General features: G+C 49.4%; 1 protein-coding gene across 1 annotated transcript in view; it reads right to left on the reverse strand.

The window, feature by feature from the left end:
* The window catches only part of ABTB2 (ankyrin repeat and BTB domain containing 2), a 485106-nt gene extending 468273 nt beyond the window's left edge, over positions 1–16833 (reverse strand). The window contains exon 1 of the mRNA XM_086959586.1: positions 15241–16833. Within this exon, the coding sequence (XP_086815712.1) occupies positions 15241–16285 (1045 nt within the window). The 5' untranslated portion in view covers positions 16286–16833. The remainder of the gene's footprint in view (positions 1–15240) is intronic.
* Positions 16834–19753: the final 2920 nt, after the last annotated feature.

A 19753-nucleotide genomic window follows, 5' to 3' on the forward strand; every position in this document is an offset into this window, starting at 1 on the left:
GCCACAGTGCACTGGAGGGACCTGCCCACAGTTACCTCACAGGTCACTGGACATGCCTCCACTCTATGACCTCACCCAGTACTGGAGGGTGCTGCCCTCAGTTGCCTCAGTGTACTAGATGGACCTGCCTTCATACCACAATGCACTGGAGGGACCTACCCACAGACCTCAGTGCGCTGGAGGGACCTGCCCTCAGTTGCCACAGTGCACTGGAGGTACCTGCCCACAGTTACCTTACCTCACAGGTCACTGGACAGCCCTCCACTCTATAATCTCACCCAGTACTGGAGGGCGCTGCCCTCGGTTGCCTCAGTGCACTGGAGGGACCTGCCCTCAGACTTAAGTGCACTGGAGGGACCTGCCCTCAGTTTCCTCAGTGCACTGGAGGGTCCTGCCCTCAGTTGCCTCAGTGCACTGGTGGGCCCTGCCCTCAGTTGCCTCAGTGCACTGGAGGGACCTGCCCTCAGTTTCCTCAGTGCACTGGAGGGACCTGCCCTCAAACTTACGTGCACTGGAGGGACCTGCCCTCAGTTTCCTCAGTGCACTGGAGGGTCCTGCCCTCAGTTGCCTCAGTGCACTGGTGGGCCCTGCCCTCAGTTGCCTCAGTGCACCGGAGGGACCTGCCCTCAGGTGCCTCACAGGTCACTGGACAGGCCTCCACTCTATGACCTCACCCTGTAGTGGAGGGCTCTGCCCTCAGTTGCCTCAGTGCACTGGAGGGACCTGCCCTCAGACCTCAGTGCACTGGAGGGACCTTCCCTCAGACCTCAGTGCACTGGAGGGACCTGCCCACAGTTATCTCACAGGTCACTGGACAGGCCTCCACTCTATGACCTCACCCTGTATTGGAGGGCTCTGCCCTCAGTTGCATCAGTGCACTGGAGGGACCTGCCCACAGTTATCTCACAGGTCACTGGACAGGCCTCCACTCTATGACCTCACCCTGTACTGGAGGGACCTGCCCTCAGTTACCTCAATGCACTGGAGGGACCTGCCCTCAGTTGCCACAGTGCACTGGAGGGACCTGCCCTCAGACTTAAGTGCACTGGAGGGACCTGCCCTCAGTTTCCTCAGTGCACTGGAGGGACCTGCCCTCAGTTGCCACAGTGCACTGGAGGGACCTGCCCACAGTTACCTCACAGGTCACTGGACATGCCTCCACTCTACGACCTCACCCAGTACTGGAGGGCACTGCCCTCAGTTGCCTCAGTGTACTAGAGGGACCTGCCTTCATACCTCAATGCACTGGAGGGGCCTACCTGTAGAAAATAAATACAAACTTGGTGAACATTATCGGCGCCATCTTGCCCCTTTTCCAAGCCCATTCGTGCGCGTAAGCGGCAGCCATTTTGAGCACCATGGCCTCCCTGCCCCTCGCTGATAGCCAGCGCGTCTCTCTCTCTCTTAACCTCGCAAGCATTCCCCCGCACGCTGACAACCCCCGCTCTCTCATGCCTTGGGTCATAAACCCCCCTTCAGCGCAGCTTCACCACTGAGTCCCATCCTGTTCCCAGCGCAACACCTCCCCTCATTCCTTTCATGGCCTCATACCCTTTTGATGCAAACCCCTTTTCCTGTGTCCCCGTTTGTCTTCCCTGTTCCCAGGCCGCCACCTGGCTCTGCGGATACTGTTTATTACCCCGTACAGTAGGAAGCTTCCCCTCCCCATCAAAAGACCCCCGAACCGATCAAAGCCCCCACCCCATGAGATCCGATCAACCCCATGCATTCCGTGAATCGGCGGAATGCCCTGCTGTGCGACAACCATCACCTGTTGTGACCGGGGTGGGGAATCCAACTGTAAATGTATGTGGGAACGGGTCTGGAGGGGAGATTCCGAGGATGTTCTTTCAAGTACTAAAGTATTGCGAGAATGTGTTATGTGCAATAAAGGTCGTAAACCCTAGTATAAGAGGCCAGGCCTCAGAGATGTGGTTAGAGCACCTCGTGACGATACTTGCTGTCTGAATTGATGTGTTCTCCTCCGGAGAGAATAAAATCCTCGTTTCCTGCCTTCCAGTCTCCAGCGCCTGCTTCTTCATTGATTAATATTGGTGGGTCATAGAGGCGATACCGCCGGGCAACAAAAAGGGTCTTTGGTTACCGGTTGTCTTTGGAACCCTTTTTAACAATTGGCGTCCCAAACGTGGGGCCCATCAGCGACTCGTGGATCCAGTGGGAGAGGTCCCGACGACAGAGTGAACGACTGCAACGATCGGAAGGTACCCTGTCCGATAGACCCTCGTCTGACAGCCGATCATCCGAACTTCACTGGTTCCGAACAGACCTCTCTCGAGTGATCTACGGTCCTGACTGGGAACCATCAGGAGTGCCACGAGAAGTACGAAGAGAAGAGGACGATCGGGCGCTGGATTCGGAAGACGAGAAACTGTCCATGCGGTCCGGGTAAGGTCGTGTAAACACGACGAATTGCGAAAGTGATAGATAATTGAAAGTAATTGATAATTGTTGAGAAAATACTAGTATTACTTTTTGTTAATTTATTGGAGATTCACTGTCTACAAACGGAGAAACAACAGGCTCTCCCTTTATAAACAGTGAAGGATAGGTACGCACCCGTCGGACCTATCTTTCTCCCCCACTGAACAATTGCCCCTTCCCCCCCATTGATTAACTGTTATAGATTGTTTTCTGGAGATTCTCTGTCTGCAAACAGGGAAAAATAGGTCCCCTCTTTACAGATAGTGAAAGGGTAGGTGACGCGAACCTTTGCGAGCCTACTTATTCTCCCCATTGACCATATTGATTTTTTATTTTTGACCTAACATTGATTGATTGCTCAGAATTGGTTCATGAGGTATTCACTACGTGCAAACAACGTAGAATAGAAATATTCTGTCTAGTCTTTGCACGCAGTGATAAGATAGGTAGTGCTGACTATTATCCCATTGTGATCCGTCATGCCTGTCTTCTCCCCACTGGTCAGTAGCCTGTTTAACCCGGACCGCTTATTAGAGATGAACCATCCGGCTCCGCTGGAAGGCACCCCTAATAAGGACATGTTCATGAAGCATGGATTAATCGCTATAGCCTACAGTGAGCTGTGGCATAAATATACGAAAAAGGATCGAGAAAGACAGTGGCCACTGAGAGGATCCTTTGATCTTGACAAAATAGAAACGGTAGAAATAGCCCTTCGTAGGAATGGAACAACACCTATTATGCTCGATAGTCTCGGTATGTGGCGCAAAGAAGCCGCACGACGAAGGGAAGGCGACGAATTCGGAGAAGGTGAAGGGACACGACGGATAACCCTCCAAACGTCTAGTAGGCAAAGGGAAGGGCCAGCGATGGCACAGTCTCGAGAAGTAGACATGAAAAGCGAACGGTGTAAAGGGATGTGCCGACAAGCCAACCCCGGAACACAACGACCCGAAGGTAATCCCCCGACATTACGCACAGGACGGACAGATTTAAAACAAAACCAATGTGCTTTCTGTAAATGTCTTGGACACTGGAAAGCCCAATGCCCGACTCTGCAAAGCATAGGTAAGAATGGAGGGTTGACAGAAAGGACGGACAGACAGAAAGGAAAAAGACGTGAGATAAAAACCAATCAGACTAGTGCAGACAGAACAGACAGGACCACCCCGTTTGATTATGCTCGGTGGCACAGATTTCGTCAGACCAATTTTAACGACATGTTAGAGTTCTGGGACTGATTGCTCTCTGTTGCTCCCCCACTCTGAAAAACAAACACAACTGCAGGTCAGTGTAAACAACCCCCCGTTAGAGAAAAGACTCAAGAAAGCCAAGCGTCTATTATATAACTTAGGATTTAATTACGGTAAAACACACAACCAACAGTAAATAGAATAACTAGTAGAACTCTCTAAAAAAGCAAACTTGACTAATAGGAAAAATACAAAACATGTTATGCTCACTCCGGAAGTCCTCGAAATGTAACAGTTCGATGGTCCCGCCCATCCGAAACACATAGCACGTGTGGGGCGGGGCCTGCCAGCAACCATGGGCCAAAAAGAGATCGCTGGCGAGAAGGTACTGGAGACTCCACACAGCAGGCAATGAAATGGTCTTCCCATACTGCCCTTCCAGGGATGGCGCCCCCCGGACCGCGAGTAGGGAGGGGGCGGATGAAAATGACCCCCTCCCTTGTATCTCCTGGTCCGGCCATCACGAATTCCTCCATCGAACGGATGCAGGGTGGGCAGGGAGGAAGAGGCGACGCGGACGAGCCTCTTCCACCTCCACAGGTAGGAGGCTTCCCTGCCCTGGCCCGACGCCGATGTCCTCCAGCCGGGCGACGGCCATATTTCCGCAACACAGGACACACAATGCCCGACTCGTATATTTTCTCAGTACAGGACATACAAGACCCGGCTGGTATACTTGCGTAGTACAGGACATACAATGTCCGACGGGCATATTTACGGAGCACCGGATGTACAGTGGTCCCCCAAGAGTCGGAATCAGGGGTGTAGGGTGGTCATCATGTGCGCCCCTGATTCCAAGAGACGGCGTAGGATGCACCGGGAGAGGAAGGCGGCACGGTGAGCCTCCCTCACCTCCCCAGATGAAGGCTCCACTGCTGCACCCTGGCGCCCCGAACCAAAATGTCCTGCTCCAGCAACATGATGCTCCGTCTTTCGCCATCACAAGAAGTTTCTTCCTCTCCTGATAGATACAACGAAGGGCGGTTGCTGCAGGGTCTCAAAATGGCGTCTGGGCCCTCGAAAGGCGGGTCTAGGCCGCTGGAGTAACTTTGTCCGAAATTGCAACTCGGGCACTTGCCCACCTGGGCGCAAGCCCCCACCATCGACAAACATCCCCTCGACTTTGAAGATTCTACCAAAGTCCCAAGAGCCCTCGGCCCCATCAGGCTTCCGGTGAGGAACAGTTGCATTGATCTCAAATGAAATAACCACGGCACAGCAACAAGATGGCGGTGCTCTCGTGTCTGCATCAGCTTCCGTCTGAACCACCCAGGAACATTATGGGCTAACGAACTCGAACAAGTTCCGGCTGAACATCAACATGACCCGGTAAGAGAGACTCTACCCCCTCCCTCTCTTGATTGACGGTCCACACCACCAGCCCCTCTGTTAGCACAGTTTTCTTTTGAACTGCCGAAAGGGACTCTGGTCCAAACGCCAATTGTCGGGGATATTTTGCCCCTGATGCTACTTCCGGACTAAACCGGCCTCGCCCAAAATGGCGCTGGTATCAATGGAAACTAACGGATGCCTCGTGGTGTTCCTTAGCTAATGAAACTTGATGTACTAAGATATATATATATATATACGAACCATTGCGCACTCGATGTTAAAGGGAGGAGGGTTCACTTGGCGAACATTTAAGAAGGGTTCCGTAAAACGTTGATTTCAATGAACAATTTATTTTTGATATTTGTTGTAACTGATACATAACGTCGCTTATGATGCACACCCGCGGTTTACATCTAGGAAATGTGATTACGATGAGCTTGACTGTGTTTCCATTTATGAACTGAAATGCCCCTGATTCCTTCGTCACGCAATGAAATGTTTTTGGTTACTTGCAAATAATTAATTAGACCTTTTTACATGTTCTTGTGCTACAAAATAACCCCCTACTGTATGTGCTTCCATCGACGACATGTCAGGCCAAAATATGAATTGCGCTCTCACATTTTACGTACTGAATAATTCTACAAATAAAGGTCTTAAAAAGCTATGGATAGGCATCGCGTACTTCTGTAAATGCGGGTATCGGTGGGAGGGTTTTTCTGTGCGCAACTGTTCTGCTCTTTTTTTAAGGTTATCCGAGAAATGGTTGTTCGGCCCTGGGTTGATGGTCAAATCAAAGGTATGATACGCTGCCTCCAAGATATGCGACTAAGCTCAGGGACTGACGTATGAAGAAGGACCTCGACTTCTGAGAATGGGTAAAGTAAAACGGTGTGATTGATAAAATGTTATAAAGATATGGTGGTCGAAGGTACTAAGGTACAGGATTGAACAAAGAACTGATATGCCTTAGAACATCACAGCTTTGGGAATGATTTAGGGATCCCGATGGCCGGATACATCTACAAAACCGGGCACCTCACGCTAGGCACCTCTGATTCCTCTTTTTAGCGTTTTCACTACATACGATCCTTAATGCCATCCTCGAACCTCCCCATGAACAACCTATCACATTGCCTGCCCCCATGACTTTAGGAAACCAGAACCCTAAGGGATTATATCCCGAAGAGATAAGTACGAGTATGTGGTAAGTAAAGGACTTTCGTGCCCATACATTTGATGTGTCCGAATGTTGTCCCCCTACCCCCCCTTTTTCCCCTTTTTTCCTCTGCAGGTTACATTAGAATCCCGATTAGAGTACCATAAGGGATCTGGAACCACGTCACGCCCGATGCATGAAGACGGACTAGCGCTGCAAAACGGCACAACAAGGACGCTCTACCCAATGCACGACCTTTTTACCTGATCTAATGCTTTTCTGTCCCAAAACTGCATGCTTTCTACATCCTAACACAGACCCGAAACGTCTAGACGTTAGGTCACGCACTGAATAGCCCAAACAATACACGGTCATTCCCCATGTCACACGTGTACTGTTTGGCCTATTGTCTGTCTCTCTCTCTCTCTCTCTCTCTCTCTCTCTCTCTCTCTCTCTCTCTCTCTCTCTCTCTCTCTCTCTCTCACTCACTCTTCCGCCCCTCCACACTTTCCCTCTTCCTAGCAACTGGCACCTAATTGGCGAACCTGGTGCACCTCCTGATTGGCCCCAAATACCACAAGTATTTGCACAAATTTGTCCTAAATAAAATTGCATCGGTACCACGTTAATACCTCTCCTTTTCTATTAAAATATGGATGAAATTTAAATTGGCCGATAAGGAAAGGGACAGGTAAGACGACTAAGGTTCCCTAAATTTGACCCACTCTCAGGGGACTATTTGTCAGTGACTTCTATGATAAAATGTGTCTGTGGTAATACGACCATCCCCATTGAAAATTGTCTCCGTACCCCAAGCTGTAAGAAATGATCGAGACACCCCCATCTACCCAAAATGCCACCAGTTTGGTATCAGCCGCCCTGAACGAGAACTTAAAAAGCGCCCCTTGCTCCGATTCGCTGTGTTCCTAATCGTTTTTCATAAGATCCCACCTTCCCCGAGGATAAGTTTAATAATTATCGCAAACCACCCCCCCGAGTTTTTGTAGTAACCAGGTTGCGAGGATTTATATAGAAAGTTAGAAAGATGTATGCAAAGTTAAAAATTAGATTGAAAATCGAAAGACCTTGTTGCTGTAAGCCTTGCTGAAAATAGGATGTTTTGATGTAATGAAGACTTGTTTAGCCTATGTTCATCCCTCAGAAGGATGCCTATCAGACTATGGTGAATAGCACGTTGCACTTTTTGTAAAATACAAGGTCCTGAAGACCAGCCTAGCCTTTCAAGACTTGTACTAGGGAAATGGGTCTCTGCCAGAAGAACTGACATCTACTATAATAGACATATGACAAATGAACGTAATAATCATCAAAGCATCAAAGAATTAGCCAACAAAAGGAAATTGTAAGGGATCCAGCAAACCCATCATCAATTGCTTATACGCTAGCCGCAAGAATCTCCAATGTAGCGAGTGCTTACCCCAGTTGCTTGGTGTTGGGAGAGAAATAGACTTATGTAATTACCTTTTTCTGCAAAATCTCTAAAGACTGTCTTTTCAACACTCGTTTAAGGGTATCACTGTCGGAGGAGAAAGAGACCGGATGTGGGAGCACGCGGCCTGACTGCGGATGATGTGGAACCTCAGCGACGGAGGCCGAGGCGAGACCACAGCAGTAAGGAGTCGCAGGACGGGGCACTGTTCCAAACAAAGCTAAGGAAAGGGCTGACCTGAAGCCCCTGCTCTATGATCAACGTATGCCAAAAAGTCCCCGCTCTCTGAACATGGTTACGGACCCGCCTGTCGCAAACCCTCCGTCCCCCTGATCTGTTCCCGACTTGGCCTTGCTCCATCCCCTCCTTCTCCGACCTACCATAAGGACTGTTCACACCCGCACCTTTCCACCCGAACTCCCAAGTTCCTCCAAATCCTACTGAGCTACCCAGAGAAGAGTACTCCCTGCGTCAGAAGGGAGGGAGCTCCGACTAAGTAGACCACGAACTATGCTAAATCCCAGAACGGTGACCTAGAACTCCACCAAGGGTCGCCCCCGAAGAAAAGATAAACAAAGTCTGTGGTTCTGCCCGCTACCAATGCCCCTGAAGATGATGGAAGCGACTGGAAATGCTCACCACCCAGACCCAAGAAACAAACAGATCTCACAAATCAGGAACAATCGCATTTTTTGCAGATCTATGCTCTGCGTTACAAAAGAAAGTGCACCTGCTCCAAAACAGTAACGCATTGCTCCTATGAGGCCTGGCGAAACAAGACAAAATGTACCCCTGCCCGCAGACCTCCAACGACTCAATCCACATGAACATTCCTGTTGACGGACCGAATTGTAATCCAGGTGCTTAACAGTGCCAACAGAAGATGACAAAAGACAACGAGAACTCTGATATTTTTACTGTCTCTCCTTTCTCTCCCAAGCACCATTGGACTGACTATGCACCCGCCGTATACAAAAAGGACTTACTTATATGATAACTTACCAGTTCTTATTCTATGATCTGTACCCAACGCCCTCGCTACGTAATTCTAGTCTGATATTGCATTACGATGACTTTCTCTGCAACCAACTTAACGATGAACCCGCCTACTAAATGATGAGATTTTTCAATATGATGTTTACAATGTGATGTTTATGTACAGTTCTTTCGCCTAAATCCCCTCTCCCTTACTTATGATCGCTGCATATAGATGTAGATAGGAAATAGGCCAGCAAGATGTCTTGGAAATGTTAAAGGGAGGACTGTAGAAAATAAATACAAACTTGGTGAACATTATCGGCGCCATCTTGCCCCTTTTCCAAGCCCATTCGTGCGCGTAAGCGGCAGCCATTTTGAGCACCATGGCCTCCCTGCCCCTCGCTGATAGCCAGCGCGTCTCTCTCTCTCTTAACCTCGCAAGCATTCCCCCGCACGCTGACAACCCCCGCTCTCTCATGCCTTGGGTCATAAACCCCCCTTCAGCGCAGCTTCACCACTGAGTCCCATCCTGTTCCCAGCGCAACACCTCCCCTCATTCCTTTCATGGCCTCATACCCTTTTGATGCAAACCCCTTTTCCTGTGTCCCCGTTTGTCTTCCCTGTTCCCAGGCCGCCACCTGGCTCTGCGGATACTGTTTATTACCCCGTACAGTAGGAAGCTTCCCCTCCCCATCAAAAGACCCCCGAACCGATCAAAGCCCCCACCCCATGAGATCCGATCAACCCCATGCATTCCGTGAATCGGCGGAATGCCCTGCTGTGCGACAACCATCACCTGTTGTGACCGGGGTGGGGAATCCAACTGTAAATGTATGTGGGAACGGGTCTGGAGGGGAGATTCCGAGGATGTTCTTTCAAGTACTAAAGTATTGCGAGAATGTGTTATGTGCAATAAAGGTCGTAAACCCTAGTATAAGAGGCCAGGCCTCAGAGATGTGGTTAGAGCACCTCGTGACGATACTTGCTGTCTGAATTGATGTGTTCTCCTCCGGAGAGAATAAAATCCTCGTTTCCTGCCTTCCAGTCTCCAGCGCCTGCTTCTTCATTGATTAATATTGGTGGGTCATAGAGGCGATACCGCCGGGCAACAAAAAGGGTCTTTGGTTACCGGTTGTCTTTGGAACCCTTTTTAACATACCCACGGACCTCAGTGCGCTGGAGGGACCTGCCCTCAGTTGCCACAGTGCACTGGATGGACCTGCCCACAGTTACCTTACCTCACAGGTCACTGGACAGCCCTCCACTCTATAAACTCACCCAGTACTGGAGGGCGCTGCCCTCAGTTGCCTCAGTGCACTGGAGCGACTTGCCCTCAGACCTCAGTGCACTAGAGGGACCTGCCCACAGTTATCTCACAGGTCACTGGACAGGCCTCCACTCTATGACCTCACCTTGTACTGGAGGGCTCTGCCCTCAGTTGCATCAGTGCACTGGAGGGACCTGCCCTCAGTTGCCTCAATGCACTGGAGGGACCTGCCCACAGACCTCAGTGCACTGGAGGGACCTGCCCACAGTTATCTCACAGGTCACTGGACAGGCCTCTACTCTATGACCTCACCCTGCACTGGAGGGACCTGCCCTCAGTTGCCTCAATGCACTGGAGGGACCTGTCCTCAGTTGCCACAGTGCACTGGAGGGACCTGCCCTCAGACTTAAGGGCACTGGAGGGACCTGCCCTCAGTTTCCTCAGTGCACTGAAGGGACCTGCCCTCAGTTGCCACAGTGCACTGGAGGGACCTGCCCACAGTTACCTCACAGGTCTCTATGACCTCACCCAGTACTGGAGGGCACTGCCCTCAGTTACCTCAGTGTACTAGAGGGACCTGCCTTCATACCTCAATGCACTGGAGGGACCTACCCACAGACCTCAGTGCGCTGGAGGGCGCTGCCCTCAGTTGCCTCAGTGCACTGGAGGGACCTGCCCTCAGACCTCAGTGCACTGGAGGGACCTGTCCACAGTTCTCACAGGTCACTGGACAGGCCTCCACTCTATGACCTCACCCTGTACTGGAGGGATCTGCCCTCAGTTGCATCAGTGCACTGGAGGGACCTGCCCTCAGTTGCCTTAGTGCACTGGAGGGCTGTGCCCTCAGACCTCAGTGCACTCAGTTGCCTCAGTGCACTGGAGGGACCTGCCCTCAGTTGCCTCAATGCACTGGAGGGACCTGCCTTCATGTGCCTCACAGGTCACAGGACATACCTCTACTCTGTGACCTCACCGTGTGTTGGGGGGGGGGGGGCCTGCTGCCTCACAATTCACTGGGGGGCGGGGCTTGCAGGCGGTGACCCCAGCCTGCACTGGTGATACGCGCCGCCGGTGCAGGGGGCTTCTCACGCCCACTGTTTCCTCTGGCCCTGCTGGGCCTGTGAGCTCAGCCGCCAGCTGTAAATATGTGCCTAGTGTCGAGCACCTGCCCTCGGGGGCTAATCTGGGACCACCAGGGAAGGACAAGGACCCCGACTGCGACGGACATCAGCTGATGGCGTATCCAGATGAAACACTTTCTAAACTCCAATAGCGATGTTTGCACACTTTCCTCGCCAATACTTTTCATTGTTCCCCCTTGATTGCTTAGGCCCCCACTCCGATGAACCCAGATTGTACATGTATTATTTCTGTACGCAGACCCACCCCCCTCCCCCCATACCCCCTCCCAGAGACTTCTTAAGAATTGTTGGAGGCCCTGTTCAGAGCAGCTTTGGAATTATGATCCAATTCCTCCATTTCAGGGCCTCTGTGGCCAGGTCACTGATAGTGCTCAGACACAATGGTGCACATTTTAAATGCATTTATCTCTAATATTAAGTAATAGTGACATGTGTTTTAAATATTGTAACGAGGCATCAGCTCACTAATATTGGTGCAGAGCATCTCTGTGACCCCCCTTCCATTTCTCATATATGAGGTCCTGTTTTGATTTTAAAGAAACATTTTTTGGGGATGTTGCATGAAACAAGCACATTTTATTGCAAAATGCCAGTAATGTATCCTCACAAATCACACACATTAAAAACTCATTTAAGGAAAACGGTATTTAAAATCCTCTGTTTAAAATTATTCAAGGTCATGAGGGCAAGAATATGTGCAGAACAGAGCTGGCTCTACCAGGGGCCCATTGAAAGGCTGGGGCCAAGGGCCACAGCCCACTTTGCTCATCCCATGCATTAAAACATCTCTGCCCCCTCCACGTGCGTTGTAACAAAGTAAGACTGCTTTATAAACCCAAACAATGTGCAGTGGGGGCGGGGCACTAGTGCTGTATGCAGAGCCTTCAGGGCGCACACAGAGTCGAAACAGATCGAACTGTGTCAGCGCGAGAAGAGCCGCAGACACTGCCGGGGCCAGAGCAGAGGCAGCACCGGCCGGCAGGACTGGCCGGGAAGGGGGGGGGGGGGGGTGAGCTAGGGGCGGAATGGGTGACATGAAATAACCGTGTTTACAGCGCTTCGAGCAGGGGTATCCAGGCACAGTAAAGAGAGGTTCAGCGGCCTGCGTGGACACCTATAGTAGTCACTAGTATCGTACCACTAACACTCTGCCCAAAAGTCTTATCTCTTTCAGAGATACGGGACCAGTTCATCCTTTGCAGGACAGACTGCGCGCACGCGCATCCGTTCCCGGGAGGACATGGGTGAATGTCGGAACATTAGTTCGGTTGGTTGATGTCCCTGCTGCGGTGAGCTGAGCCGATCACCAGCTCATTTGCTCGGTTTCTATCCACTCCCCTCCCAGCCTTTCACCTCCCCGAGCCTGTCAAGCTCTGTTTACGGAGCCAGCCCTGTCTGTCTTTCTAATCAGCTGTCATTTATATGCAAGGGGGTGTCAAGTAAAGCGACGTGGTGGGGTGGTCCTATCTGCTAGAATGCGGTGCTGAAAATATACATTACAAATGTACACACACACACATGCATGCACAGACTGATCATACAAGCAATTTAGGCGATATGTGTGCACGGAGGCGCAATGAACGCGTGCACTAGTAGCTGGGATGATCCAAGCAGATGTTCGGAAAGTTGCAACCTTTGGACAGACAGACAGCAGCGATTCTCTGAACGTGACTCGGCCGGTCAGAGAAAGTCTCAAAGGACCTTCCACAATCACCGCCGTGATTAGTAGCGCTATACCTGGCATGCGTTGAGAGCGCCGAGTACATCCGGTGTTCGTTCCAGGAACATAAGACTTTTTCCAAATGATGCACACAGCCAACCCCTCCCAATCCCAGGAGGGGCTGCAAGGCCCAGTGCTCGTGATCACCGAGTTCAAGTGGATAACAATCTTTCACAATTCTCTTCCCAGTCTGCGTCGCGCCGCTTTAAACTGGAATAACGGGCCACTCTGGGAGACGCCAGTTTTCATCCTTTGCCCTCCAGTTTATACGCAACGCTCTGCAACATGTGCATTAACCCACTGAGCTAACATATTTTATTAAAATGTGACCTACACCTAATGTTGAAATAACATTGTAAGCAAGACAATGATGATTTGGAATGTAAACTATACATGTACGTACTGTTTATACAGTTTTTTTTTTTAAAGAAGTCATAAATAACATGCCTGAGTTTATCCTATACCTCTCTTTACTACTATTGGTATAGCGCATAGAAGTGTTTGCATTGCAGGCGTTTTAACAATGAAAACTGCAGCGCAGTAAATACGTGTGCGTAAAATAACCTATCAATGTGTTGTATTACATTGCCGTTTCAGGGCCATGAAGGGGTCGCAAAGCGCTTATAACAATATGTTGCTATGATAGACATGTATGACGGACAACTGAATACAGGCACGTGCGTTACTCGGGCACGAGCCACCGGAGCGGTGCACAGCCACGAGCCACCGGAGCGGTGCACAAGGAGGAGATGAGATCTAGGCACTGGACCGCCGATCTTGGGTTAAAACATTACTAATCTCGGTTTCTCAGCTTCCCCATATCGTGTGACCCTGGGCAAACACTTTCATCTCTCCAGTACTCAATAACCCAGTTAAAAGCAGGACCGTGCTGCCCGGGGAGAGGTAGTGGGGGGTGGGGTGGAGAAGGGCGGGTCGGAGTCATGGTTGGACGGTGTGTGTGTGGGAGGAGGTGAGGGGGTTAAAAGTCTCTACAGATCATTTCTACATTTCTAAAACGGGAGCCTGCACTCTAGTTACGTGTGGGGGAGGAGGGGATAGGTGCATGTTGTCCTAGCCCTCTTTAGTCCATCCTCTAGATTGGGAAATGTCTGCACTCCCCTCCCCCCTCAACCCTGTAGATTATGGGATTGGACATCGGAGACCGCCAAACACTACAAAGTAGCCTTTTCAAACAGTCTGACCCCTGATTGGAATCCCGGAATATACAAATGGGCGTTCCCAAGCAGACTTTGCATACTCGCAGCTTTTTCTGGAACCGAGATTCTTGGGTAAAAATAAATAAGCATGTCTGCAGAGATCCTGTGAAGTAAACATATTAGAGCAGAGTGATAATATTCTGCTGTATATTAGTGTGGACACGCCCCCTCCAACTCCGAGATTCGGCCACCGATCGCCCTCACCATAATATTGATGTGCTTTGGAAGCTGATATGTGAGAACAACCACTACTATCGTAAATGCAGGCGCGAGTGTTACACCAGGGAAAATATATTTATTATAACACGGTGATCCTCGTGGTGTCATCAGATGCTGCAACAACCATTACAAGCAGAAAGTGCACAACCACTTAGAGAGCTGAAAGCCTAGTTCACAACAACGATGCAGAAGAGAAAATTACAGAGTGAGGGCAAAAAACAATCTATCAGAGTGCTGAGGGACCCAGGGGGCATATTTTTTGATAAACAAAACGCATAAACACTAGGTTAAAACACCCGCTGTGTAAACCTGCCTATAAATTGTAGGTTGCTTGGTTCTATAGACTTAGCATTTCAACCTTAAAGCTGATTAAATCAGTCCCAGGGTTGGGCATTTTTTTTACAAGAAAAAATGTCATTCCTAGATGGAGTACACAAGTAGAAAAAAGGTTGCATGTTTTAGTGGAAAATTACAGCCAGGGAAGAGTTTACAGTCAGGAGAAAAATCATTTCACAATAGACATATTTGTAGGTGCTTGCTTGTACACCCCTAATGAAAGTCATGTGGAACTACTGACCGCCTGATATGTTATCTAACTCAATAGTAATCTTATTATCAACCTCGGAAGGATGAAAGGCTGCGTTGAAACCCCAGGATTTGAGCCTGTGACCAAGGGGTAAAACACAGGTATCCGCAATGGACACGATAGGAGGGGTAGAGGTCAGCAGTAATATCAGAGAGTTTTCCATGAAAAGAAGAATAAACACAAGGCACAGCCTCCTAGCAGAGGTGGTGAGGTCAAAAATAGTAAAAGAACGTGAGCGGCTGGAGCGGCCATAGTGAAACAACAGTAGTAAGCAGTGACACAGTAAGAGACCATGTAGCGTTTAAGCGTCAAGAGAAGGCATAGAATAAACAGATTGATGCAAAAGTACAGTTCCCACCTGACCTCAAATTCTCATTTTTGATGGGAGGGTTCCAGATTTGGGCCTGGAAGTACAATTCAAGCATCCCTTGCATACACACTACTGAAGTTTGCTCTAACATGATCTGGGACTTACCGTTGGCGTTCTTCCCACATATAAGGTGTTCGTAAGGTTGCAACACTCCCCAGAGCTCTGCGTCGTTGTTGATCACCAACTCAAGGAAGTCCATGGAGATCTCTCCACCTGCCCCGTCCAGACCCTGGCTCAGAAGTACCCGGCTCCTGACCTCTTCCACCAGGTTCTCCATGCAGGCGGTCAATGAGATGGCCGCGTACTCGTGAATGCGCACCGAGATCCGGGTGTCCACCATCCAGCGAAAGAACCGCCCCACAGACAGGCTCAGACCACAACGAGCCGACTTGCCCTTCCTCAGACCCTCACCAGCGCTCATGCTATAGAGCGAGAGTGCACGCACTGACGCCAGGACGCAACTCTCAGCCAGGGCCCAACTCAGTATCAGTTTGATGGCGCTCTGGATCTCAAACCGAGTGCACTTGGCGTGCATGACGCTCAGCCGCTGGGCCTCCCGAGCAATGCGGATCAACGCTCTCTTGAGCAAGGCCGACAACCTTCTGACCGCTTCTTGGGAGAAGATCTTACCGTGGGCGTCTTGGGAGAAGGCCTTACCTGTGGCCTCCTCGGAGAAGACCGGGATTTGGTGCTCATAGGAGGAAGTATTGTCTTGGACATCCTGGGAGAAGGTCATTCCATTGACTTCCTTCGTGAAGGTCCTTCCACTGACCTCCCCTTTCCTCAAGAGTTTCCCAATCTCTTCATCGGTCCAGGGGAACTCCTCAAGGTCCGGCAGTTTTGAGCACCTGGAGAAGAGGTCCGAGGCCTCTGGGTCTTCAGGTAGGACTGCGACGTTGACCGTATCCCAACTGTTGTTCCGACTGTTCATGGATCCAGAGTAGCACCACCAGGCACCCCTGTGCTGGGAGGAGGCCAAGGCCTGAGAGTTGGACTTGGACGATGACAGGCTGAGCGACCTGCAGGAATCTTCCGCCCCATACCCCGAGTCCAGGGTCAGATCCTCCAGGGTCTTCAAAGCGGAGCTATACATCCCGGCCATGGGGGAGGACACGGCTGGGCTCCTCTTCTGGGGCTCAAAAAAGGCCATTCAACTCCTTTCAAGGGCACTCTAGAACTTCCACTCAAGAGTGGTTTCTCCAGAGTCCAAAGGTAAGGTACAGTGCAGAATACATTGGGCAATCCAGCGCCCCTTCTTTTCACACTCAACCCTGACTCACAGAAAAGCATCAATAGCGCATGCCAGCAGAGTTGCAACTGGGGCTGCAGCGCGTTGCATGATTGGTTAACTAGGGCTCCAGGCCTGGAGGGTTCTAATCAGGCATAGAGGGCATTATTCCACATTAATGCACCCTTCAGCTCTTTGTACTTTGCCAGCCCAAAACCCAAGCGAAAACAAGGGTCGTTACAACCATACGAAGAAGGGGAGTAGTCACCCCATCCGGGCCAAAAGCATCCCCTTCTCAGCAGAAACCGAACAGCAATCCGCTCCCTGTTCCTGAAACAAGTCTGTCCAGAGCCGACTCTATCACCCTGTCCAGCCCAGCCGAAGTCCCTCCATGCAGCTGTGCAGAGCCCACTCCATCAGCCCAGCAGCGCTCCCCCATCCGCTCCCAAACAATCCTCCATGCAGCTCCGGAGCTGGGAAACTTCTCCCAGCCCAGAGTTTGGCACACTGTGCAAATCCCATATGCAAATGAGCCCGGGCCGGGGCCTATGGGATGCTACACAGGAGGTGGGCTCGGCCAATGAGATCATACCCGGGCGGTGCGCTTGTAAACGAGGCGTGCTCGCAGGGCTCTCGGGGCGCGCGGCGGTTTTCATTCCAACTCTGGCACGGATGCTCTTTAACCCGTTGCCAGCCAGGGAGCAGGCGCACTCTCCCCCCAGCTGTTCCTTCTCGGAGCTGCCATCGTCTCTTTGATCTTAATGGAGCTTCCCTGATTGTTTAACTCTCCCTGAGGGCCAATCCCGGCTCCTCCACTGCGAGCTCTCCGTGTGCCCAAGGGCGCTTATCCCGGGGCTCCGAGCCCCCTGCTGAGATGGAATACATTGAGCTACAGCCCTCACATCAGTGTTCAATTATTTATCGAGTCTTATATAGCGTGAACTAGACCCAAAGGTATCAGAGCACTTTAAAGAGTTGGCAAAGAAGCAGTGATACGAGTAGCATATGTAGTAAATACAAATACACGGAGAACATAAAAATAGCTGGTAACATTATGTACAAGACGTATGCAGTAGACAGTAAGATATGCTTGAATGCCTACCTGATTACAATGCTGTAAACACCAACAGAAGATATTAAAACAATGCGCTTATAAGAAAATATGTACATTTCAGTATCGACCTTGTGCATATCTACTGCTGTTAAAGCCTCTTTACTAAAATGTGTTTATTTTTTTAGCCCCCTTAACTATCAATCCACACAGTTATTGGCATGGCATTCGTGGCAGACTGTATTTAGAATTACTCAAAAATCAACAAAATTTCCATTTTTATCCACATTAAAAATAAATACAGACGAGAAAATAAATGTCTTCTGTCTGTATTTATCTGTAAAAATCAGTAACAACGTAAAACAGAGAGCCTTAATCATATAATATTAGAACTGGAGCAAACCTCTCACGTCGGGTGAAACGCATTTATGATTGTTAATTCGTCTAGAGGTATAGAGAATAGCTCAGCAGGTTCATGCAGCATGTTGCTTTGGCAACACAAATATTTCAGTGTACAAATGGCCATGCAACAAAACTGCTTCTTCAGAAGTCAGTGGTCTGGCAATCAATGGTGCACCAGGTGCAGTGGAACCGGGACATCACCGCTCTCGGGGATCATTCCACCCCTAATTATGTTGGTATTTTACTACCCAACTTGTGGACCAGGGTTCCTTTTTCCCATAGTTACATTAGAGTCCAAGAAGCCTTTGCTATGACATTAGCAGAAATCTATGTTTGAAGCAGGTTTCCAGCAGGCGTGGCCGCGAGCAATGGCTCTGCAGTATAGGCCAAGAGCGTTCCTTTCTGCACTTGACTATTTGAGTAGAGAGGACGAACAGTCAGAGGCTTCCCGGGGAAATAGAGTGGGGGCAAGAGCTAAGTACTGAACAGTTAACCAAAGGACACAATAACGTATTGTCCAGCCCAGTACTTATCTTTGAGGTATAAGACAGTATTTTAAACTCACAGCAATACGAAATACTACACAGGTCAATTAGAATGCAGGGGGAGGATGTGGCATAGCGATCAGAGCTGCCAACTCTGGAGCTGGGAAAAGTCTTTTTCTCCTCGCTATATGAGATATCTCATGACAATAGTCCACAATATACTGTGGACATAGGCATTGATTAGGCACAGGCACAGAATACTTCACGTACCCCAATGATCAATTGTGCAACCAAGTTTTAGATCTTTTACCCTTTGCGTTCACTCAACCAATCATGGCTCATGTCCCTGCACCAGACTCTTCAGCACGTTCTAGCCTCCCATTCCAGATGGAGCCTATAACTGCGTGTATCTGCTGGTTGGGATTGCGGTGCTAGCAGCCGGCGCACAACCAGCTCAACGCATGCATTACAATGCATACGTTTACATTGCGTGCAATTACAACGCACGCGACATTACGACGCATGCGTTCACTACGCACGCCATTACATCGAATGCGACGTTACAACGCATGCTATCACACCGACGGGTCGTGTGCCAGGAGGGGCTCCGGGAATGTTGTGCACCGGGACGGGGAAACAACGCTGGAAGCACAACGAGAGACAGGTAAGGACGACGCTGGACTCGTAGTGTTTTAGGGTTTAGAGTAGGTGATGGGGAGTGTAGTGGTGGATAGTGTTTTAGACTTTAGGGATTAGGGTTTAGGGCTTAGGGTTGAAGAAGTAGTATATGGTAGGCTATAGGGCTTAGGGTTTAGAGTGGTGTAGGGTACTGCATAGGTCTTGCCTGAGCCAGCGCAGGCGCTGTCTCAGGCGAGACATTTAGTAAGTGAGTTTTCAAAGTGCTACCCACTGGCTTTTGCTAGCCTAAAGCTTGCGTGAACGCGAGCGTGAACGTGCACAGCTGCCAGTTTTTAGCACCCAAGGCACGGATATATGATGTTACAATGCGTACTTTTAGCACGCATACCATTACCACGGATTTTTTACAACGCAGGTCATGTTACAACGGATACCTTTACAACGCAATACACTACAACGCTGATACTATTACAACGCATACCATTACATCGTAAGTATAATTTTAGGTAAGTAAATAATATTAATTTATATTGTAAATAATTATATTAGAATTTTTATATTTAATTATTTATTATTAAATTAATAAAAAAATAATTGTAATTTTTAAATTTGTATATATATATAAAATACCCCTGTACCCCAAAAAACAAACCCAGCCCTAAGTATATAATATTAATTTATAATATAAATGATTATTTAAGAAGTATTATATTTAATTATTTATTAGTTAATTAATAAAAAAATAATTGTAATTTTTAAATTTGTAAATATATATTAAAAATGCCCCTGTACCCCAAAACCCAAACCCAACCC

The sequence above is a fragment of the Lissotriton vulgaris genome, chromosome 2_2, assembly GCF_964263255.1.
Source record: "Lissotriton vulgaris chromosome 2_2, aLisVul1.2, whole genome shotgun sequence".
In the NCBI taxonomy this organism is placed as follows: Eukaryota; Metazoa; Chordata; class Amphibia; order Caudata; family Salamandridae; genus Lissotriton; species Lissotriton vulgaris.